Source organism: Monopterus albus, unplaced genomic scaffold (genome assembly GCF_001952655.1).
Source record: "Monopterus albus unplaced genomic scaffold, M_albus_1.0 scaffold3.1, whole genome shotgun sequence".
Classification (NCBI taxonomy): domain Eukaryota; kingdom Metazoa; phylum Chordata; class Actinopteri; order Synbranchiformes; family Synbranchidae; genus Monopterus; species Monopterus albus.
The window spans coordinates 9,372,670-9,396,808 of record NW_018127883.1 but is presented as its reverse complement, the minus strand read 5'-3'; the positions used below and the strand labels follow the sequence as shown (position 1 = coordinate 9,396,808).

General features: G+C 41.8%; 1 protein-coding gene across 3 annotated transcripts in view; it reads left to right on the top strand.

Annotated features, from left to right (window-relative positions):
• LOC109962224 (cadherin-10-like) overlaps positions 1–24,139 on the top strand; it is a 65,021-nt gene that overhangs the window by 29,861 nt on the left and 11,021 nt on the right. For all 3 annotated transcript variants that reach the window (XM_020603767.1, XM_020603752.1, XM_020603760.1), the window contains 6 exons: positions 4,464–4,758; positions 8,131–8,250; positions 11,954–12,121; positions 14,007–14,194; positions 18,084–18,337; positions 23,410–23,546. In XM_020603767.1, the coding sequence (XP_020459423.1) occupies positions 4,464–4,758; positions 8,131–8,250; positions 11,954–12,121; positions 14,007–14,194; positions 18,084–18,337; positions 23,410–23,546 (1,162 nt within the window). The remainder of the gene's footprint in view (positions 1–4,463; positions 4,759–8,130; positions 8,251–11,953; positions 12,122–14,006; positions 14,195–18,083; positions 18,338–23,409; positions 23,547–24,139) is intronic.

The following is a 24,139-nucleotide window of genomic DNA, read 5'->3' as shown; positions in this document are numbered from 1 at the left end:
GGACGGCGGCGTCTTATGGCAGCAGAGTGGAAGGTGCAGGGATTTGTGTGTTTGTTTTTGGGGGGTGGGGTGATGTTGGGCCTCTGTTCGTGCTCCCCTATTACCAGCTGCTCACCTTGGCAGAGAAGCGAGGAGTTTGTAGTATGGCATAGACCTGGCTGTACCCACACCATGGCAACCTCCGCGGTCTCCAGCGGCCACCTGGAGCACACATCGCTAGTGTTTGTTGATTAGGCGATAAGATCCCGCTTGTGTTTTGGGAGAAGGCGGTTTCAATTAAGCCCCTCTGCTTCTCAGCATGAGCGGCGGAGGAAAGAGTCTGATGAGGTCGTGTGGCGACGAGACCCTGCAAACATCTGTCTCACAATGTTGCAGGGATGAAGCGATGTCTGAGCGAGATACGCTGGCATCGCTGTGGCACTTTGCAGTTGTTTCCCTCCTGTCTGCTGCAGTTTCAGACACCCGTCAGCTTGGTCAGGATGAGATGAATTTATTTTCAGTCACCAGTCTGGTTTTCCAGTATTTAGTTGGTCAAGTTGTTTTCACAAAGGGGGGAATATATGACAAGCTACTGAGCTCTAGCTTTGAGATAATTATAAATACTTGTGTATTTTTTAGCTATCATTTATATTGTCTGTACATTTTAAGTGTTTCAAAGCCTTTAAACACTTTTTGCATTTTGTATTAATTTTATTTTTTACACTGAAATCTTGAGTGCTCAAATTTTTCTTGAAAAAAATCTTCGTAGTCATGAACAATATTTAAGCTTCTGTCCAGCAAAAAGAAGTTTTTTCAAAAATGTCAAACGATTTAATGTTTGTGTCTTTAAAAAATGAAAAGAGTACCATTTGCCATAGGAAAGTCCAGAAAAACTTGATTGACCAAAATAATGCAAAGATTTGTTTGAATTAAAAAAAAAGAATTGTATTTAAAGATATTGATTATATCAAAAACACCAAATAGCCCCTAAAATAAATACCAACCTGGGAGACTGGTCCATAAGGAGAGAGAGAACATGATGTAAATTATGCATGGGACACACAACAAGATGTCCACAAGAGAGAAACACATGTAAACTGGCATTTCACCTTTAGGTCTCTGCATCTCTGACTGCATATCTCAAGTTTACACATCAACAGACATTTGATATGCTATTTTTGTGAGCGGTCTGAGGCTACCATCTGGCTACAGAGAAGGCAGCCAGTTCTCGACGGGCCAGGACACAAGGCCTTAAAGGCTAACTGGCTAATTGCCCTAAGCAGTCCATTTCCAGTGCCAATCTTTTGGCCTAACTTGAGTGAAGCACAAATGGCGACCAGATCGAGTCTGCACTAACATTTGCTGCACTTGAAGCTGATTAATTTCATAAACAAAGACAGCTCGCTTGTAAGTTTTCAAGCACAGATGTCTGCTGAGTACCACTTCACTTTGCAGCCCACTTCAAACTGGAAGATGAAGAGCGTAGGAATAGAAGTAAACATTAAATATTGGAAATATTATGATATCACTTGGCAGAGAAGGCTAATTGAGAGGATGATATAATGGCTTAAGTAAATGCTTGATAGTTTGCTTCACAGCTGATTTACATCAAATACTATAAATACTACAAGTAATTTTTTTGTAACTGAGTCTTTATTTTCTGAAAATACAGCATTTTTACTTGTTTCCTAGTATTCTCTAATATCAGGTTTTATTTGTGTTGATTTGATTGCAGTGACTTTTTTGGATTGTCTCTTGCAAATGTTTAAGTTCCTTGTTTTAGAGGAATATTACATTTTGGTAAATAGGCTTACTTGCTTTTTGCCAAAGAGTTGTAGTGTATGAGAAGATGATTCCGCAGTTTGGATAACATATCAAGCTGTTGCTATCGTAGCTTAGCATAAAGACTGGAAAGTAAACAGCTCATCCAGTTATCGGCACCTTTAAAGCCAAAGTAAAAACAAAACCTTTTGGGCTAAACCAAACTGGCGGCTTGCTGTAACCTTATATTTTTCATACATATATGAGTGGTACAATTTGCTCTTCTAACTCTTTGCAAGACAGAAAATATTTTTTTTCTGAATGTTTGCCTATTCTCTTGAGAACATAAGGCCTCCATTATAGACAGAGCGACCTGGTAAGATGGAGGTTTGCTGTCTAGTATCCTCCTCCTTCTCAAAAAGACCAGAAGTCCCAGTGTTAATGGATATAGTGTCATGCTCTCTGCCTTTTTTACAATTTGGTACCGGAGGAGGGCAGAGGAGAAAAGGCTAGCTATTGATGTTCTAGCGCTTCTTGGTGACCACGCTGAATGCACATGTGGCTTTCTTTTCTCCCCCTGTGACAGTTTAATTGTATTCTCAATATAAATTGACCAAAGGGCTGTGGTGAATACACGTTGGGCTGCCACATTGATTTCTGGGACCCCCACCCCCACTTTGAGTAGAAGGCCAGCGGTAAATTCTCTCACCAGCAAGGTGGGCAACTGGGAGGGACGGGGTCACTGGAGCAGGTGCTGGAGCTCAATACTCCGAGCTGCCTTGTAATATCCTTCAGGAGAGTGAGGAGGAACTCTTCAGAACCACAAGATCTTTGTTTCCATAGAAATGACGGCTGACACAGAATATGTCACATTGTCTATCTCACATCTCAGCCAAAAGGAGAGGACTCAATGGTTATTAACTGAAATGTCGTGCCGGCAGAGATAGGCAGCTTGATAGACAATCATAGAAAAGGACATTGCAGCTCTAACAGCAGGAGAAAGATAATAACATTGAAGTGGATTGTTTTCAGCCAACTGACTCTGTGTTTGGAAGCACGGCCTGTAAAGCAGAACAGAAAACAAATAAAATTCTGCAGGATATTCTCCTGGCTTGGTTAGACAGAGAATAAGAAAAAAAAGAGCTGCTATGACCAGAATTCAAGTGGATGAAGGAAACAGTGCTCCGCTCCCGATCCTAATCCGGAGATGCTAAAATTCTGCAGCACACTCGACCAGGTAGACAATCAGAGAAAGGAATGAAAGTATTTTTAAAACCATTCAAGCAGGCGAACAAAACAGTGTTAAAGATGCTAATCCACAAAGCTGTTCATCTCACACATGTATTGATAAAACAGCTTCTGAGCAGCTGGGATGAAAAGCTTTTTAGTATATTATGAGAAGGGCGACAGTGTGCACCCATGTGACCCTGCGGCCACGCACAGTATCCCCCCTCAGTCTGTCCACCAGCAGAGCCAAGAACACTTGGACACAGCAACTCATGGTCAGATGAAAGTGTCAAAATCAGACGTGTTGGCCAGGTGTCAGGAAGCTACCTCAGAATTTTGTTCCAGCACCCATTTATTAGGGTAAAGATGGCGTCCACTTCGGTTTGTACTCACAAACTCATGCCCTCCTTTTGCCCTTTACCTCCCTCTGCCATTATTACCATGCCCTTGGTTATTATAGGGGAAAAAGCAACTAGGCAGGGAAGCAGTGGGAGTCAACCGGACAAGCTTTTGATGAGTTCTTTGAGATAAATATGTTGGGGGGGGATTTTGTGGTGGAATTAAAATGTCAGAGCATGCTAAGCTGCTGTTCATGCAGGAAAAAAATGAAGAGGAGAAGGAGAGGGAGAGAGCAAATACTAATGAGAACCTCCATAGACGAGTGGACAGTCATGGTTCTCTGGCACATTGGTGATGTTGCCGATCCATCAGGGATTGGCAGACAGTGGACATGAGCACACTCACGCTGGTACTTCACACACTTCGACCCACTGGCATTCAGTTTTACAGCACTGTGAAAATGCCACTGTGGCCCTGCGGTAAAAGGGATGATGACAACTTGCGTGTAACAATAGCAATAAATGCAACATTTTCAATGCTCCGTCTGTGTGTCGCTTTCTTGGCAGGGTGCGATTTTCAGAGATGAGATGAAGCCACAAAATGTGTATTGTCAGTGACAGTTTACTAAAGATGATACGGATCTGTTAAATAACATCAAACACACTTATCAAAGCTGTCAGTGTTTCTCTGCCAAGGCCCAGATTGGTCAGATCACGGATATGTGCACAGTGTATCAGAAATACTTAAGTGGAAAACTGCGATTCTGCTTTGAAATTTGATTTTGCTGACACCTTGCACTTCTCAGCCTCACCTCTCCTGTCAGTCAGCCGGTGCAGCCAGCACTGTGATGTGTTTTTCCTCTTTATGCAGATTAAGTTTCTGTTAGCTGAGGCTATTTCTGCTCATACTAACAAGGAGATTTTTCCCTGGAAAGAGCGAGCTGATACTTGGTCTTCACAAGAGCAATTTAAGCAAATGTGAAAGCTTTCATAAACCAGACTTTGAATGACTGTGGTGCTATAACAATTAGTAATAGAGAGCAGCAAAGTGGAAATTTATTATAAGGAAAATGCCACAAACAGATGCTTGAAATTGTTGTTTGGCTGCTGAAGGCATCCATATTGCCAAACTTTATTAATTTATTGGTTTTTCTGCAGCTTCACTCAGATTCTGACCGAGGAGATGGAAGCGTGAAGTACGTCCTCACAGGCGAAGGAGCGGGGACCCTCTTCAAGATAGACGAAAAGTCTGGGGACATCCACGCCACTAAGAGGCTGGACAGAGAAGAGAAGGCCTACTATATCCTCCATGCCAAAGCTGTCAACCGCTTCACCAACGAGGCTCTGGAAGGCGAGTCCGAATTCATCATCAAGATCCACGACATCAATGACAATGAGCCGCGGTTCACCAAAGACCCATACATGGCCATGGTCCCCGAGATGTCTGACATCGGTAAGTTCCTGCCTAACTGTGTGAACGCTGCATATCCTGAGCATAAAGCTACACTACATTGATATTATAATGGTATTATCAACTTGAAGTGTAATCACAGACATCTCTACCTGTAGCTGTGCGAGTTTCCCATGTTTTGATAGCAGCTTCCTGACACCTGCAAATGATATACAATGCCCTGGAAACCAGTCAGAGGCAGATGTATTATGAGAATAGGGTAGTGGATTACAAAATGGTGCCCATTCTTCCCAGTGAAAGGTGCTGCTTGCCTGGTGCATATGCAGATAAATAAATAAATGATTTGTCTTCCGGATTTGCCTCTACACTGTGAGGCCCACTGCATATGCACATCAGTGTTTCCTCCTCAGTCCTATATGGGCCATAGATTTTCCACCAGGATGACATCATGAAAATAAGTCTTATATATACAGAAAAAGTAAAAACTACTAAAATGGGTTTTTCCAGAATGTGATGCCTGTTGACATTGATATAATCATATACTGTTGTTTGATATAATTTAGTTAAATGTGGAATTATGCTTAATTACGCTGGACAACAGTTTGATTGCATGTCAAAGTTCATCTCTGACCCTTTAAACAGGAGTTTGGCAAAAAAAAAAAGGCCATGTGCTTTCTTTTCTACAGCTTTCATTGCCTCCTCTACTGGAAGACTATTACGGCCACTGTAAAAAAAAAAAAAAAAAAAAAAAAAAAATTTTTTTTTGAGTTTAATTTTTTTCTTCTATTTTTAATTTATCCCCATAACAATTTAAGTCTTATTTGGTTGACTGTGATGTTAGGATGGTGCATTTAATCACGTAGAGTTGGTGACTGGATTGCACTGCAAAAAAAAAAAAAAAAAAAAAAAAAAACTTTTTTTGAGATCTGACTTTTTCCTCTGAATTTTAAATTTGAGAAAAAAATTCTGAACTCAAATACATTTTTTACAGTGGTGCTGATCCTCTTCTGTACTTCTCACTGCCTTCATCAGGAAAAACTTTAGAAAAATTATTAGCACTGCAATATGGATGGCAGCCATATTGGGCTGTAGTGTTGAAATGTTGACATTTTTGTGACAGTTCATTTTATAGTCCATAACAAATTGTGTTTTTACTGTTGTATAAATGATGTGCTCTGCTATTACCATTTTTATTATAATTTATAGTTACTATTGCTTTATGTTTATTTTTTTTACTGTACTTTAGTTGTGTTATTTAAAACCTGCCCAGGGACTCGGCACAAGCAGAAAAAATGGCCTCCTTACCTAATTAGCTCATTTTATGTTTTCTTTTGATCAATGGATGTAGGCATTGTCCCTATAAAATAACCCAAACTAACAAACAAATTAAATTTTATTCTACCTCATTCTTGGCTCTCTTGTTCTAGACTGGTTCCTTATATGAAAATGTATAATTAACCTCGTCTGTGTCATAACTAGCACTGGGACCCATATTTATTACTGGTAAATCTGGCCTTGCTTAGCTGCTCTCTTTGCCTGTTTACTGAGCTGGAGATGAAAACTGCCTTTTACAAAAATCAATCCACATGTCCCCCTGTAGATGTGATAATACTTCCCACACATGAATTTAACTGGGGATGCCAGCCTAAAGGTTTCTGTTTAAAATCATATTTATTGGTCATGCAAGAGACAATTAAGTGTTTACGCAAATGAAAGTGTGTGTGTGCGAGGAGCCGGATTAAACGGGCTTATCAATCACAATAATGATGCCAACTCAACAAAGAGTGTCCAACTAATTAAATAAGAAAGACTAAAATGACCAGAGAATAAACAAGGTGACGATTCCAGCACTAGTGTAGATTATCTTTTAAAGACAATATCGCATCTTATTCAAAGAAAACTTAATTTAATTACCAGCACTGTTAGCCGTGTCCTCAGAAAATAACTCTGGATGCTGCTTCTGCATTGCCAGTTTCAGAGGCAGTGTCATTTGCTGTTTTTGTTTTATTATATGTTCTTGTCATTCAGCACTAAATTAAACTTTAATTCACCATGTGCTTTGGCTGTAGCTGTTAAACTGGCTTGAATATAGATAATCAATTTAAAAAAGGCATCTAATCAATACTAGTATGAAAACATGAAGTGAGCTGTTCTGCTACTGTGGTGCCTCAGGGCCTGAGGGACTTTGGTCTTGCGGCCCAGACATGTGACAGAGTTGTCACTTGGTTCAGCAACCTCGAGAGGGAGGCCAGCACTTATCTAAGGCCAGCATGGGTGCCCATGGCAACAACCGAGGTGTGATGTCACTGCTTGGCAGAGCATGTGTTCACGAGTGACTGCGTCAAGACACTGCCGCTTTAAATGTGACATGCACTTTGAGTTTTATTATAGTCTCTTCTCTTGGGCTCTCAGTCAGGGATGACTTTTTGAAAAGTGAATGATTACAGTCGAGTAATTTACTCCCCCTGAACAAAAGCTGCGATTATTCCGCACTTGTTTGTCAAAAAACTCTTTTCTCCAAAGCTTAACATCAGCGATGAGATGGCTGATGTGGATCAGTGATATTTTTTAAAAGCCACCATGTCAGAAAAGCCTCTTTGAGTCTAATTCCCTAGTTTAAGGTATTAGTGATCAAGGTTTGGTGAACTTGCTCAGGAATCCTCCAGAACTGTCACTTAAACCAACTCAGACAGCCGTGGTCTTCCTCTCTCTGCTTTTTGGTCTCCTAAGTTTCCTTTTCTACGATGTCTTTCATCCATACAAATGACAGTGGTTTAAAAGGAGCAGAACTTATTTCACCCTCACATATCTCAGCTGAAATTAAATTAGTGTTTTGTGGGGGTGTTACCCCTTCGTATTGCACAATTCTATATTTATACCGCTTTGCCATTAAATATTTCTACTCAATTAATTTTCTTCTGCATGTAATGAGGCAACACTTGGCCCCGCAAGGCGCCACTGGGAGGTAGCACTTGGCTAGCCGTTTCCCTTTGTTCTACTGAAATAGGGCTTCAGCCTCTCTGGAAAAGAAATGGATCACAGTCCTTAGCCTGCTATCAGATATCTGGCTCCTTAGATGCTCCAGATCCGTGGATACACTAACAGGCTTCTTGGGGTTTGCAAAGAGCCGGTATCTCGGCCGCTTATACGCTCAGACACAGAGCCTTAGAAGGATGCATTAGAACTTATCGATTGCTCAAGAAAATTAATCATGTGTAAGTAGCTGAGGAATAAAGATTGGTTTGGGTAATGCGAAGGGACTGAGATGATGAGTCACATTCTGCATGAGCATGATTAGAAGAGGATCTGACACCTCATCAGAAGGTGCATCAGCTTAACCAATTATCCAGCAGGCAATTTTCAGCAGTATTGAAGAGCTGATCTAAATCATTGTCATGAATCTTCTTCCCCCAGGCACCTCTGTAATTCAGGTGACTGCCACAGATGCAGATGACGCCACGTATGGAAACAGCGCCAGGGTGGTGTACAGCATCCTGGAGGGCCAGCCGTACTTCTCCATAGACCCAGAAACCGGTCAGTGTCGGCTCAAATGGAAAGTGCACCTGAAAATACTTTCAATCCACTCAGTGTGTTGTGTTTTGTGCCCCTGCCTCCATTTAGTTGTTCTTTTCTTATGAACGTAGAGAATGATGCCTCAAGTTCACCTCGAGAAAACTCAAGTCGATTCTGACGACAAAAAATCCGCTAGAGCAGAAAGAATATTTCAAATCTGCACTGTAAAAAGTCATTTCTGTCTGAGTGCTAAAAACAGTTCTCTTAAGAGAAAAATGTGAATATTGTGTCTAATAGAAACCAATTTTCTAGTTGAGAATTTTGTAGGACAAAATCGGTTGACAGCAAACTGTAAAAACAAAACAAAAATGAAACAAGGTTAAAGTAATGCTTCAAAATCCTGCTTCACTTTGAGGTGTCCTTGACTTAGGGCTGGACAAATGCTCTTTACAGAGGCAACGTTTTGCACCAAAATATAGCAGGTATACAAAAAGAAATCCATCATAGAAAAGGCAAAGATTATAATTTCTCTTGCCCGAGTGTAGCCCAAGTAGACCAGCGTGCACTGCTGCTTTGAGTCCTTCTTCAATGGAAAGGTTCTTTGTCTCTACCACTGTCATAGCACTCTCCATGGTCATACTGTATGTTTCCCACAGCTGATCACATCCACGTCTTTTGTCTGGGAAATGTAACAAATCACTTGATGCAGAACTAGAGGAGGCAAGCTGAGCTTTACCAGGAAAGTAAATTAATACACTTTATCACAAAACAACTCCAAACCAAACCAAAAGTATCGAACCGTCATGTCTGCCCTTTTGGAGGCTGGCGGGCCAGAGAAATTTGTAGCAGGGAGAGTGGCAAATCACAACCCTGAAATCTAGTTGCTTGCCGGTTTTAATCATTAATGTGCGCTTTGGAACACAACCCGTTCATGTCTTTTTTATGCTTAAACAAAAGGGAAATGACAAGGGAAGCCATTTGCAGATTAGTGGAGGGATTAACAGTAATATGGTTTATCCCACGTCGTATGTAAGCTGACATTCCCCGTTACACAAAGACATGCCTGGACATCACATTATAAACAGGATTTGCTTCTCCTCTTCTCCTCTGTGTGTGTTGTAGTCATTAAGCAGTAACAAAGGTAGACAGAGATACAGAGCGAGCGAGAAGCAGCTTTTTTTTTCTGCAACAAGGTCTGATCGCTGTTCTCTTAACAGCGTGTTGTCCATGAGATGCATTGCACATCATTAAGAAGAGGAAAAAAAAAAGAAATTACATTTTGTTTTTGCCACGTTATGTACGGGAGGAAGAAATGAGCAAGTTGGAGGGCCTTTTGAACACTGCGGGCCAGTTTGATCTGAGCGCCACGTCGGCCTCTTCTTCCTCACTGTTTGATCAACCGCATGAATCATCTGTTCAGGCTGAAAGTGGTGAAGTTTGTCAAAGCAGTTTATTTAGGGTGAAATTTATTTTTCTTCATCTTTACCCCCCACTGGCTTCTATTTTAGGAGGCTTCAAATTCAAATGTGTAATAGCAGGCAGGGTTTAAGAGCAGCTCTGATTCCACACCACTTCGATCGCTCTGTCCTGACTCAAGACTAGACATGTACAGTGGGTACGGAAAGTATTCAGACCCCCCTTAATTTTTCACTCTTTGTTATATTGCAGCCATATGCTAAAATCATTTAAGTTCATTTTTTTCCTCATTAATGTACACACAGCACCCCATATTGACAGAAAAACACAGAATTTTTGACCTCATGATTCTCATCAGTGAAAAATGTAAGGGGGTCTGAATACTTTCCGTACCCACTGTAACGTGTCCAAGCACCTGAAAGGCTGAACATTAACGGATTCTTAACTCCAAAGAGATGATAGATGCATTTTGGATGTGGATACTACAATTGGAAAATTAAAGGAATTCACTCTGGTTTTGGTGGATCGGCCATTTGGTTCACTTTCGGGTTCGGTCGTTAGAACATTTGATACTAAAATATTCTCCTGGGTGGACGTACTGAGCATTTTGAACGCTCAGTAATAAAATGTTCTTATTGGTTGAATTATCTGGTGTGTAGATGTATCACTGTTTTAAAAAAAGAGAAATCTCAGTAATTCAATACAGCTGATGCAGACAGGTTTATTTTTTAGAAATGTTTCAAGTGAGCACATTGATTTTCGGATTTACACAGTCCACCTGTGGAAACAGTCTATTATTTTTATATCTTCTGGTGAGCTGATTTTATGAAGACTATATACAAACCTGCCAGGCTTGCATAGTTTAAAAGATGACTCAGCGCTGAGTTGAGGAGCTGTCCATACACTTTACTGTTCAAACTGTAGTTACATGACTGGCGTAGTGCTGCATTCACTTACACTGTGCACACTGTGTTTGTGCCTCAGCTAATTGTCATTATCACTGAATCTTTTTGATTAACTGGTCAAACATTTACTGTAAAGATATATCTAATGTAATTTGGAGCTGATTGTATATGTTAGAACAAGGCTTTCAACCCGTGGTTCATGGCTCAGTGTGGTCTTTTCATTCTTAATAATGTTTGATTTATTATTTCATAGACCTAGGGATTTAATTAACTTCTTACATGTATTTGAAATGTGCCACCTCTTGGAGTCTCTGCCCCAGCCTGGCCACCTCATCCAAAGTTTTCTGGATCCGCCCCTGTAACTACTGCACTGAGTAGAGAAATATCGAATCAGCCGTTTGATTAGCTCAGCGATACCGTACATTCATTCAACTTAGGTGCTGCACCTATGCTTTTCTGTGGAAGGGGAAACCCTGCATTCAATAATATATCTTCACTGTGGGAACTGCAGGTTTTTTTTAATTTTGTTTAAAACACATTTCCATGTATTAATCATTGTTTGAGAATAACTAAAGTCTTGAAAAAACATAAAAGCCCAGGTGACTTTCAGGTTTAAAGTAGTGACCACCTGGTCTCGCCACGACACAGCAGCGGTCTTCATGTTGCTTCTTAGTCACGGTGGTGCCTGGGCCCCAGTCAGCTGAAAACCCCGGTGCTAGAAAAATAATAGGGTGAAAAACTTTCCAAACTAGCTCTAATTCCATTGGGTGATATTTTTACTGGTTTTCATAGAAGGATAAGTTGCTTTTTAAAAGAGAAAAAGTTTAAACAGATCTGTTCCCACACATTGAAGTGTTACATGCACTGCTCCAATATAACACTGCTGTGTAACGGGTCAACGAGGTGACCAGGTTCTCTTGTGCTGAGCACTCCACTGAAAATGCTTTCAGTCAGACAGTGAAGATAAAAACTGGCAAATGAGCCTCTGATGCACCAGAGTCATGCTGGCAAATAAAGTGAGTACATTTTTCGAAGTTTGGTGCTGCAAATGTTTTTTTTTATTAGTGTTTGCTTGTATTTCTCTGATTTTCAGCGGTTTTTCAGTTATTAATGTAATAAAATAACACATAGAAAGTCACTTTTGGTTTTTCCCGTTTAGGGGTCACCACAGCGAATCATCACACTGACGACTCGCATGTTGACATTTGGCACATGTTTTACACCGGATGCCCTTCCTGACGCAACCCTGATTCAAACCCGAGCTGCAGCGGCAAGAGCACTGCGCCTTAACCGCTAGCCTACCAGGGACATAATAAATCAAAACTAAATAATTTACAGGATGTTGAGGCCCTTAACAAAACAAACTGACTTGACTGGATGTAAATCCTTGTATTTTTTCAAAGGCCTGGTCAAGACAGCCCTACCTGGCATGGACAGAGAAGTCAAACAACACTATCAGGTCATCATCCAGGCTAAAGACATGGCCGGACAGATGGGCGGCCTCTCGGGAACCACGACGGTCAGCATCACCCTCTCCGACGTGAACGACAACCCGCCACGCTTCACCAAGAGTGAGTACAGCCTTCTGGACACCCACACGCTCACAGTGAGTGACCAGTCCTCGGCCAATGAAAACCACTTGTCAGTGTGAGCTGGTGCCAGACAGGCAGCCCCATCTGGTGTCAGTTTCAAAATGAATTTGGATTATTGCAGGGAGCTCTGGGTTTTGTGTGACTAAAGAGGGGGCGTCTTATAGGCAGCAAATAATTAAATACAGAGCCATATGACAGAGCGGAGGGTCCTGCAAAGTGCATCAGATCAGCCCTGTAATCTTTATTTAATGAAGACGGTACATTCACTGGGTTTTATCTCCATGACTCTTCCTCTTCCTTTGTCTCTCTCCTGCTATTAAGTCTTTCTTCTGCTGCCTTTTACACCATAAAACCAAAGTTCTCAATTTAGTGCTCAAACTCTCCTTGGTGCATTTCTCTCTTTTTGTTACCCTCTCACTCATCAATCATCCTTGCTGCCCCCCCCCCCCACCCCCTTCACTTCTTCCCTTGCAAACGGGGGCCCTGTCCAGATCAGGTTGACAGATTACTGGTGTTGTCATGTTTCCACTCACTAACAGGAAACTGTAGAGTGGGTGACGTGTGTGCAGTTCCACAAACTCAATGCAAGCACACGACCACAGATCTCGTGCCATCTCCACATTTATCACTCCACCCTCCCACCAGCTTTGGGCGTGGAGAGGGGGGAGACGGAAGCTGTCATCCCAGCTCCACCGACAATGAATGAACAGTGAGAGGAGGGAGGGAGATGGATACGACAGGGATGAAGGAGGTGACAGGATGAGAGCGAGGTGAACGGCAGAAAGACAGGCTGTGATGGGAGGGGAGCAGATAGAGGGGAAGATTGAAAGAGGGGGGAAAGAGGAAGAGATATTGTAATGGGACACCCAGAGGAGGTAGAGTGTCAGGAAGCGATATCATTGTTGTCTGTTGGAGTGATGCCTCTTCCTTTCCACCCATTGCTAAATACCTGTTAGCCTAGGGAAACCTTCTCATGGTGCATCGCTTTCAGTGTGTGTGTCTGTTTGTGTGGAGGCAAGTGTCGGCGTCACAGAGACCTGCCGACTCAGGCGTTGCCAAAACAGTGTCAGCATGTTTTATTAGTGTGTCAGTGCTGTTTGTCTCCACAGGCTGTGTGTATATCACGCCCGCTCCCTCCTGCAGTCCAGCTATTTATTTAAGCATACGAGATGCAGCCGGGGCCACCATGGCCGGCAGGCAGCCATCAATTTATTCGCCTCAAACCAGGAAATCATCTTTCTAAATAATAAAAAGGGAAGAAGAAGCAGCAATTAATTTATGTTGAGCAAACTGGCCCAGAATTTATGTTACATCCTAAACTTTGAGTAGTGTCAATACGGCTTGTAGCAAATTTGTGAAAGGCCAAATGTCTATTTTGCAAATGAAATACGTTTTACCACATATGAAATGTCTGCTCCACAGCTACAAATGTTGCAGCATTAAATCTCCCACTCGGCTGCTGCTTTTCACACACCCCGGCTTCCTGGCTGGCCTTGTCTAGCCGCTCTCTGATTGGCTCCGACTCATTGTCTGCCTGACCTCGCCCTCTGATTCACCCACTACCTGTTTCATGATCCAGGATCATACAGAATGCTCAGGGGTGTTGTTCTGTGGGTTTGTAAATTAAACTTGGGATGACAATGCTTCTCAGTTAGGCTTTTAGTTAACATTAGCAGCACCGATTCACTTTGAAATGAACTGCATTTTTGTGAGGAAGAATGGAGATGGCCATGAAAAGGAATATGAAGGACAAGACCTTGACTGTTGAGGCCCTGCTCACACACTCAGTCTCTGGCTCAGTCACACACATTTTCAAACATCTTGACAGTGTTGCTCTGATTGACCACGGACTGTTCCTCTGCAGCTCTCTACGAGTTCAGAGTGCCCGAGTCCACCGAGCTCGGGTCTGAGCTTGGAGTGATCCGGGCCATCGATGCTGACATAGGCGAGAACGCAGAGATGGACTACAGGATCATCGGGAGCGATGGGCCTGGGATGTTTGACATCACCACGAATGGGAGCACACAGGAGGGCATCGTGGTGCTGAGGAAGGTGAGGGACTTTCTTTTGGTCTTTGTGTGTTAAGCTTGTGACACATCATCGGTGAGCGTCGGTCTCCCTCGTCTTTCTGGTGTGTCCCACACTGTTGGCACTAGTCGGACCCTGTTGGCGAGTTTTCGGCTGATTCGGCATGTTGAATAGGCATTGGACCTCTCTGATTGGCTGTTCAACCTCCTTTCTTCTTCCACAATCAAAAGACCAAGGGCAGTGAACAGCAGCGTCCTTTGCAGCTTCCTATCAGACATATTCTCAATTAGAAGCAGCTATAAACTGCAGCTGTGTTGTATGAAAGCTGCTTTGTTTTCAGCTTGTATTTCCACTGTCTAGCTCTTCTTCTTTTCAAATGACGAAGACAGATACTGCCACCTGCTGGTAGGGGGAGTTATTTTTCTCATGCAGGCACAGAACGTGCATGCTAGTTGGCTGCTGGCTGTCGTCTGTGTGGTGTGTTGAAGTGCTACTTTTTTGACTCAACTGGCCCAGACAAAGTCGACGGGTGGCGTCGGCCTATTCGTTGCTAGTTCTTTCATGCTGGCTCGGTGTGTCTCTACCCTTATTTTGATAAAATATATTTATATGCTCATTACAATTGTTGCAGCAGTAAATATCAAGAAACAGTGAGTGCTTTATATATTTTTTTTGCCCTTTTATGTCATCTGTCAGGCCGCCCTTCAGCTCTCATTGGAGGAGTCCATCAGGGCCTCATGCTGCCTCACAATAAGCTCCTTAGATATAAACCAGAAAAAAATGTATGTTTTCCAGAAAAAAAACCCAAATAGTTAAATCTGCAGTTTTCAGTTTCACAAGTGTCTAATGGGGGAAATAAACACATTAAAGCTGAGTATAATAGATACTGATATGTGGCTCTTGCACTGTAAATGTTGGAAGTTGCAATAGATCTGAGATATCAGGTGTTGTAATATTTATGCTCTAATAAAGGCAGGCTTAGTGAAGAGGGGAAAGTTCCTGTTCCTGTGCTGGCAGGGATAGAGAGATGAGTGGAAGCCGAGTTATTCAGAGGAATGGTTAAGATGAAAAGAGCATCTGGGTTTTATTGTTTTATTAGCTTGAGGGGTTTATTGGCAAAACTGCCTGAGGCAACAAACACAGACAGCAAGTTAAGGATGACTGAGTAACATTTGGAATGTACATTGTGTCTGTCTTCTTTTAGACAGCAGAGGTGGTACTTCTTTCTGTGAAATGGTATAAATGCACAGAGTGTAGAGATACTTTGTCAGGAAAATGCTGACAGCTCTCTGACGTCTACACAGGAGATGTTTTAGTGTTGTGTCTGATGCCTTTCTCCATGCTGGCAGAGTTTATTCATTCTTCAGATAACTAGTAACTTTCATAATGTCCACAACATTAACAGAACAGATACACTTCTATTAATATAGCAGCCTACACATGCTGCATAACTGCTTATGTTTCGTGCACTTTGTACACACAGTGCTTTGTCTGTCAACAGCTGAGTGTTGCTACACTGCTAACACGCTGCTTTTCCTGTGCAGCACATCAGGAACATAATGGAGAAAGGGTGCCAGAACAAGAAACAAAGATGAGATAAATACTATACAATAAATGTTGTCTGATAAACCCAGTGACAGTGGGACAGGACGTTGTGTCTCTCAGCTGCCCACAGCCCTCCTGTTGTTATTCCAGCTTCTCCACCCTGTGTTGTCAAAGTACGGTGTGTAAATCAGCACCACCTGCCGCCTAGCCAAGGTTAGCCAGCCACCAGTGGTCATGTCAGTTAAGTATGTGTTATTGGCTAGATTGATATTAAAAAAAAACCCCAAACATTCACATAGTTTTGGTTTTGTCCCTTGCTTTCATTCTGCCCTGCCCACATCAGAAACCATACCAACACCCTAGTATATGAACATCACACCTCTCACTTGAACAATAAAAAAAAGGAAACAACACAATGAGCTGTTTGATTTAAAAAAAAAAAAAAACAAAAAAAAAAAAATCAAAAGTGAAACTTTTTATTTCCATACACTCTCACAGCCAGAGGATGGAAAGTAGAGTTATTGGAGTTGAAGCTACACTTGCCCACACTCCCAGTACATGTGTTGTGAGTGAGATTCATTCTTCTTCTCAGCTGAGACCAAAGCAGAAATATTGATGCTCAGTATGGATCGCAGCACTCAGCGATGTGCTCAGCTCCGTTTCTGATGTATTCAACAGAATCTGGCGGTTGCCTTATCAGACGCCCTCTCTGCAGCCTTCGATCAATTCCTTCCATCATGGTCTCATTAAGTGCAAGATGACATAATTGCCTTTTGTAGCCGTGGCGATGCTGTAATGGATGTGGTGTGCGGGAAGATTGTGAGCGTGCCCTAATTCTGAACCTGCTAATTAAATGGGCCTGTCAAGTGGGAGTGTGTCCCATCTCTGCTTGTACTGGTCCTTCAAAGCAATGTGTGGTCCCTCCACCTTAACACAATATGACAAAAAAATCAATGACTTATTGATGTCTTCAGAAAATGGCTCATTCCATCTGGATTATTTAAGCTTTGGCTGTTTCCACCAATCATGGTCCTGACATCCTTTCAGCTGGCAGCCTGCAAGGGACGTATAAGTACAGATATAGAGCTAAAATCCACAACAGAACATACTAGCTGTTATCATGCAGGTGTCAAGCTACTAATCATCCTGCACTGTTCTGCAATTATAGGATGTAAGAGAGCAGTAGATGCCGGATTAAAGGGGATCATACATAAAAAATAAGAAAGCTGTTTGTTTGTAGGTAAACAAATGAGTAAGAAAAGGTCTTCCATAAATATAGTTTAGGAGGGCTGCAGTTTCCAAAGTTTAGAAATGTGTGTGCATTACCAATATGTTTATTAGTCAATTACTGTACCTAAATTATAAACATAGTGGGGCTCGACAGATGTCCTTCAACAGAATATCAGTGTTTTAGCTCTTTTTAATCTTTTCTAACCATCCTAATCAAAAGATGAACATTTTGACACTTGTGCTGACCTGATACAACCTCACCAAATCAAAAATATAAATTTTTAACATATTGCCACCTTTCAATATAAAGTCAAGTGAAACAGCTGAGTAAAATCTGGTACGCCAGTCTTCCTCTGCTGCTTTAAGGTAACATGATATATTGATCTCTTCGTTTAACAAAAACGACGACACCAGAATGAACAGCTGCTGCCCAGCAAACACTGAGACACAACTGTGATTCATAGAATGTGGGAACGGGATCAGGAAATCAGCTTGAAAAGCGCAAACATTGCATGAGGTAGCATGTCTTTGTCTCACTAAACAAAAAAACAACAAACAAAAGAAAAAGATTATATTAGGTGCACTGTTTTGCATATGTGAGTTGGAACATTTCTATACTCTGTGGTTAAAACAAGCACTAACCTCTCAGATTCAGAATCCCATTTTTATAAATCAACCCACCCATGTTGTTGTCATATCAATTTCCCACCAAAATGTCACATTATTCAGGATGTGGCAGCAGTTAGAGAAAGGCCTTTACATGCCCCAGAAAAGCCCAGGTCTGATCTGTGCAGCAGCCCATGTGTGTCCATCACCAGCCTTGTTAGTGTCCTTGAACAAGCCGCCGAGCCCCCTCACAGACGCTCATTAGAAGATGCTCTGGAAAACATTGTCAGTCTAATGAATAAAATCCCAATCTGACCTGAAATTAAATGTGGCAGGATGCTCTGAATAGAGATTAGCATTCCCGAAAATCAACAGCTGAACGTGTAGCTGCATGCAAATGTTTAAAAGCAAATATGAAGGGACAAAATCTACTGTACGATTAAAGCAACACATCACAAAGGGATTATCTTTGTAAGTCAAGAAAACAAAGTAACAGTGCGTTAACCAGCTACATCTTCTCTGTGTTTTCCAGCCGCTAGACTATGAGAAGAAGCGTCAGTACAGTCTCCGTGTTCAGGTGGAAAACGTCCACATCAACCCTCACTTCTTCTCCATGGGGCCCTTCAGGGACGAGGCCACCATCAAGATCGTCGTGGAAGATGTGGATGAGCCGCCGGTGTTTGAGCGCGCCAGCTATGTGATGGAAGTCAAAGAAGACGCAGCCAGGAACACCATCATCGGCTCCGTCAGCGCATCGGACCCCGACGACAAAAGCAGTCTCATCAGGTACTGAGCCACATGTTTGACTTTTAACAAACTGTGGTGTTGGGTTTAGATTTTTTGAATGCACTTCAAGGCAGCCATTGGTTTCCATTAATTTGTGTAGAGTATAAAAATGTGACAGGCTGTTCTCCAAATGACTTAAATAACATACATGTACCTCTGAAGACCTGTAACTCAAGCTCCACTTATGAGCCTTCGGTCCGACCATCTTTATGTCCTCTACCAGAAAGGCCAGTAGAACGATGCTTAAAGATGAATATGACAGATAGCATTATTTAGTTTTCCACAGTTTCTGTAGATATTGTGATAATATTATCACAATTTAATTTGATAATTATGAGGTGAAAATTATGTCTCGTGATTTGAATTTACATTTTAAACTGGTCAAACATGAATGGAAACCAACAGCTGCCTCCTGTTGTAGGACAAATACATCCAAAAAACAAAAACTGTGAAGTTTGCATTTGAAAGGTCTCAGCTTTGAGACAATTTGTCTTGAATTTGATGCTTTAACTAGGGAGCTACTGTCTTTTATAGTCTCCAGTTTATATGTGACATAAATGAACCTGTATCAGCCCCAGGGGCTAAACATTATGACCTTCTAGGGATTTTATAGTCATTTGGGATTTAATAAAAGAGGTAGAATCTGTGTGTTTAGATCACACCTACCATTTGTGGTCCAAGTAAACTTCACTTTACTATTTGTGTTGTGATGTCCAGTGTCTTGGGACCTCCATCAGACCAGTACAATAAGCTCACAGACCCTGATTTAAAAAGTCTGTGTATCAGGTAATGTGCTGTGCACCCATCAACAGTGTAACTAACCTATGAAAACGTGGTTGTGGCATGCAAGTGAACCTTGAGTTTAGAAGCTTATATTACACATACAGTATTATTACAGTACATGTCGATATTATTACTTGCTTTAACCAAGCAGCGTCACAGCTCCCACGGAGTCGGTTATTTAACCATTAACTATCATGCGAAAGGCTCAGAAGCAGCAAAAAAGAATAAAACACTGTATATTGTGAGGCCTTGGCAGAGGGACACCTTGTTCTGTTGGACATACAACCCTCACATTCATAACTGAGTTCGTGGAGACATAATTAAGTGAGTATTCTATTAAATGAGAGTGATGGCAGCAGGGTGAGAGGCTGCACCTTCGACTCTGTCTCAAAGTCTTTTTCATTTTTATGATGCACTAAGGGAGTTGGCTCTCAAGGTTGAAGTTCCACCACTTTATTGCAGGTGTCAAATATGATATCATTCTCTTTTATCACCCATCATCAAGGAGGAAACTGCCCCGTGGCATTTAAAGTCACACAGCGGAGGAGGAGGGCCGGGAGGCCCTGGGGCTGCCTCGTACCAGGAAGTCACTGAGATGGTTATCTGTATTAGCTGCCACAGCTTGCCATCGCACACGCGAACACGTGCACAGTTAGGCATGGATGAATGCACACACATTCTTCAGTAAGCATAGAATATGTGGTACACAGGTACATGCAGATACACTTGAACAGTAACTCAGTATCAGGACTATTCTGATATTCAGGCTTGTGAAACCTGAAATCAAAACAAAGATGTTTCCATTCCTGGTTTCAAGTCAAAAGTCGATAACTGAGTTTTGTTGCTGACGGCATGATGGATCACTCTGTCCCAAGGAGCTGCCAGCTCTTAAAGATTAGTAATAGTCCTGGTTTCAGTGATACACAATGCTGTGCCCAGTCTTCAGCTGACCAAGGGTGAACTTTGGAGATAAACAGTGAAAATGTCATCAATTCCCCTCGGGTTTAAATATATTTCTACATGTTTGGTTTATGTAACTGCAGAGGATAAACTGGGCTGAAGTTGAGCTCCAAAGTTTAAAGAGTCTGTTTAGTAACTGGTCTGGAGCTTTTGATCTTTGTTTCAACAGTGGTCTGTACCGGAAAAAACAGAAATCTGAACATGAGCAATTCCATGAGAAATAGCAAATTTTCACAATGACGCCAGGGGGTGAAAGTTGCATTGCATTCTGGGCTTTTTAGGGGCCTCACCTGCAAAATAACAGCAGTAAGAGCAAGAGAGGATGATGTAAGGGGGCTTCTCTGCCCACAAAAACTGTGGAGAACAATGATGTGCATTATATGTGCACTATATTTCAAGTTCAGAATGAAAGAACTGTTTTATTAGGCGGTCAGTGAAGTCAGAAACGTGTTAGTGTAGTCACCTTAGCGTAGCCACCGCTTATGTTTTAAGGTTGTACGTCCGTTCAGCCCATTGTGAACGCGATCTGTCAGGAACAACATGAGGGAATTTCTTCAAATTTGACACAAGTGTCCACTTGGATTCAAGGATGAACTGATTGGATTTTGGTGGTCAAAGGTCAGTGACCTCACGTCTGTCCCATTCCTGTGAATTTGAAGTGGTTTTAAATTAAGATTAAGATTAATCACTAATGAAAACAAATGCATCTACAGAACCAAAGTATAATTTAAATAAGTCTTGAAACATTAATTACATTTAACTTACATGTCCTGAATTCAGCTCAGGTCAAAATAGACAGCTCTTGATCAACAAGTCTCCAAATCAGTCTTGAAAAAGCTCTTCTGAATCCTGCTGGGAGCCAGTCATGTAGATTCTGGAGCCAGGAAAGGGGGAAATGTCCGACCCACTGAGCACTAACACCTCTGCAGCCCTCCATGTCCTTCTGCCTGGCCTCCTCTACAGCCAGCTGCCTGCCTGCTGAGAGCAGCACTTTGGATGCCCGGTCAGGACGGGGCGCGCTGTTATCTCCCTCTCATTAATCAGGAGACGGGTTGGACCCAGCCAGCCGAATTATTGGGAATATTAGAAAAGCAATTAGGAAAGCCCGGCGCCAACATGGACATAATGAGGTTAGAGGTACTGCTGTCCCGTGTGAGGTGGCAGCGGTGGAGGAGAGGCAGGCAGAGATGAGGAGGGAGTGTTTAGATAAAGACACTACAACATTTGTTGCAGGAGGAGGGGGGAGGAAAGGTGCAACGGTGCATTGAGAGCCCAGTTCATAGTCTCCCCTCGGGGGTCTGCTTCCTCTTACGCTGACCCTCCTGATCTCTGCTACTCCATTAATCACACTGATGTATCACAGTAGTCGGGGAAGCAGAGAAAACAACATGACTGGTTAACCTGTTGGCTCGTGTGTGTGTGAGACTGCAAACACTTACAAATCCATCATCACCACAGGACAGATTATTCAAGACTTTTACCTCTGGAGCAGACATTATACCATATATGCTACAGAATCGGTTCAGCTGAAATACAACGTTTTACTTACCACTAGTTGTGTAGTCATGTGCAGAGTTTTAGTTCCATGTGCCAAGGTTTCTCTGATGCGTTTGCTGAGTGCTGCTGTGCCTCCGTGCTGCAGCTACAGGATGTTACCTCTCTACTCAGTCCACCCACTGTGTGGGAAATGACATGCAGAAATAAATGTGTTCTCTTGTTGTCATGTTAATCATCTTCAGAGGTGGTAACTAAGTACATTTATTCAAGTGCTATACTTAAGTACAGTTTTGAGATATCTGTAGTTTGAGTATTTTTATTTTCTGCCACTCCACACTTTGACTACATTTTACAGGAAAACATTGTACTTTTTATTCGATAACTGTAGTTGCATTTCAGATTGAGATTGATTAAACAAAATACAGTAGATACTTTACTGATCCCTGATAGCAAATTCACAAGCTACCCAACAGTATGTAAAGTACATCAAAGTATAAGCATACAAGGCAAGGTAGTTAACACTGGCTCTACCTTTACCAGCTGTAACATTACACAATAATACACCAACAGTAATGGTCCAATAATATCATGTACATTAATGTGAACTGTGCCATTCTGCATAACGAGTACTTTTACTTACTTTTACTTTTATTTTATGCTGATACTTTTGTATTTAAGTGACAATTTGAATGCAGAACTTTTACTTGTAAGAGAGTATTTTTACACTGTGGTATTGCTGCTTGTACTCAAGTAAACAATCTGAGTACTTCTCCCACCAGGGACCATGTTGCTGATTGAACTTAAAGAATCACTTGTTATTTGTTCCTGTGGTGTTACGACGCCACCAGAACACAGACAGCACTAAACATTTAGATTCGAGAAGCTGTGTCTGACATATGACAGGCATTTGGTTGAAGTACAAGGGTTAAACAGCTCAAGTAGAAGTAGAGAAGCAGTGGCGATCCATTTTGATCAAAGAGGCTAACTTAATGCATTATTGGCTCAGTAGAAGATGGTGGCACTTATACACTTCAATGTGAAAGCAACAATAAATGTTAGAACTGCAGAGGGGAAATGAGCTGTCAATTTTCAGAATTTCACAGTGTTTGATTTTTTTTTTTTTTTTTTTTTTTGGTAAAATAAATGAGAACAATTGTAAAAGGGTGTCAGCAGCTTCCAGTCCTGGTTTGGATACTTCAGCTGTACTTTACATTTGAATCATTGATTTGATCTTCAGATATGATGGCAGTGAACGGAATTTTGTTATGGTAACATTTCCCTCCAGAAACAACAGCATGGATAATCCAAAGACTTCACTGTGACTGGTCAACAGCGAGGTCATGAATTATCACTTTGTTTTTGTAAAAGAATATTGCTGATGAGTTTAAAAATATATCACATTAGCAAATTTCAAATAGCTCCATTGTACTTTTGTGGCAGCAGATAAACAGACCCTTTAAACTGATTTGCTTAGGCTTATTTGTGCAGGTGAAAAACAAGTTTGTTTTCTTCTGAGGGACAACTGCAGCTTGGATTGATACTGAAAGTATTTTTTCCTTAGTGTTCTTCTCTGGTATAAATAGCAGAGAAAGGAAGTATCATCAGATTGTAAAGAAGTACCTTGTTTGCAGTACCTCCTGCCTGCTGAAACCACTAAATCAACAGAATGTCAATTTAACCAAGTAAATGTGACTGTTTCCACTCTGGTTCACACCTGAGAAGCTCTGTAAATGTGACTGTACCCTGTAATCCTCACCCAGGAAACACAGCACACATCCACTAAGCCTGAGTGCACAGGTTTAAAAGCCGATCCCTGTGTGTGTTCTGTGCAGGTATTCTGTTGATCGGCGCACGGACATGGACAGAGTGTTCAACGTCCATGCAGGCAACGGGTCAGTGTTCATCCTGAGGGGGCTGGACAGAGAAGAGTACGCCTGGCACAACATTTCCATCATCGCCACGGAGCTGAGTAAGTACACAGGAATCAAGGAACTGGAATTTTTCAAATTGAATTCACCTCTGAATGTTTGCTGTGACGTGGCAGGGTCTCTAATCTACCTTTAGGTGCAGAAACAACCAGCTGCTTGTTTGCTGTTAGTGCACATGCAAACCTTTTTGCCCAAAAATAAGCTTAATTGCCATTTTTAAGGACTAAATCCATATGTAAAACCACAGTCCTACCATAATCACCATTTTGTCAGTCATCTGTTGGTTTGGTTTAAAGCTACTCTTAGTGAAACAGTTTCCTGCAAGAATGTTTTTACATCAGAGGTCTTCCAGGGTTCAAAGGGCACAGAGACAATGCAACACTTCTGATAGATTTGATTTGTTTTAATGAATCCCCAGTATCTGGTTCTGCCCTTCAGTTCTCAGATGCTTGTCAGATGCAAAGAGACAGCCATCTTGCCAGGTCTGTTGAAGAACCAGGGCATCTGCATTGCAAATTACACAGATGAGTGGCTATTGATTGCAAGGTCAGCATTGGTAGCAAGAGAGCACACTAGGATGATAGCGGATCACCTGATGGCTCCAGGGTCTGCCATAACCTACAAAAAATGTCAG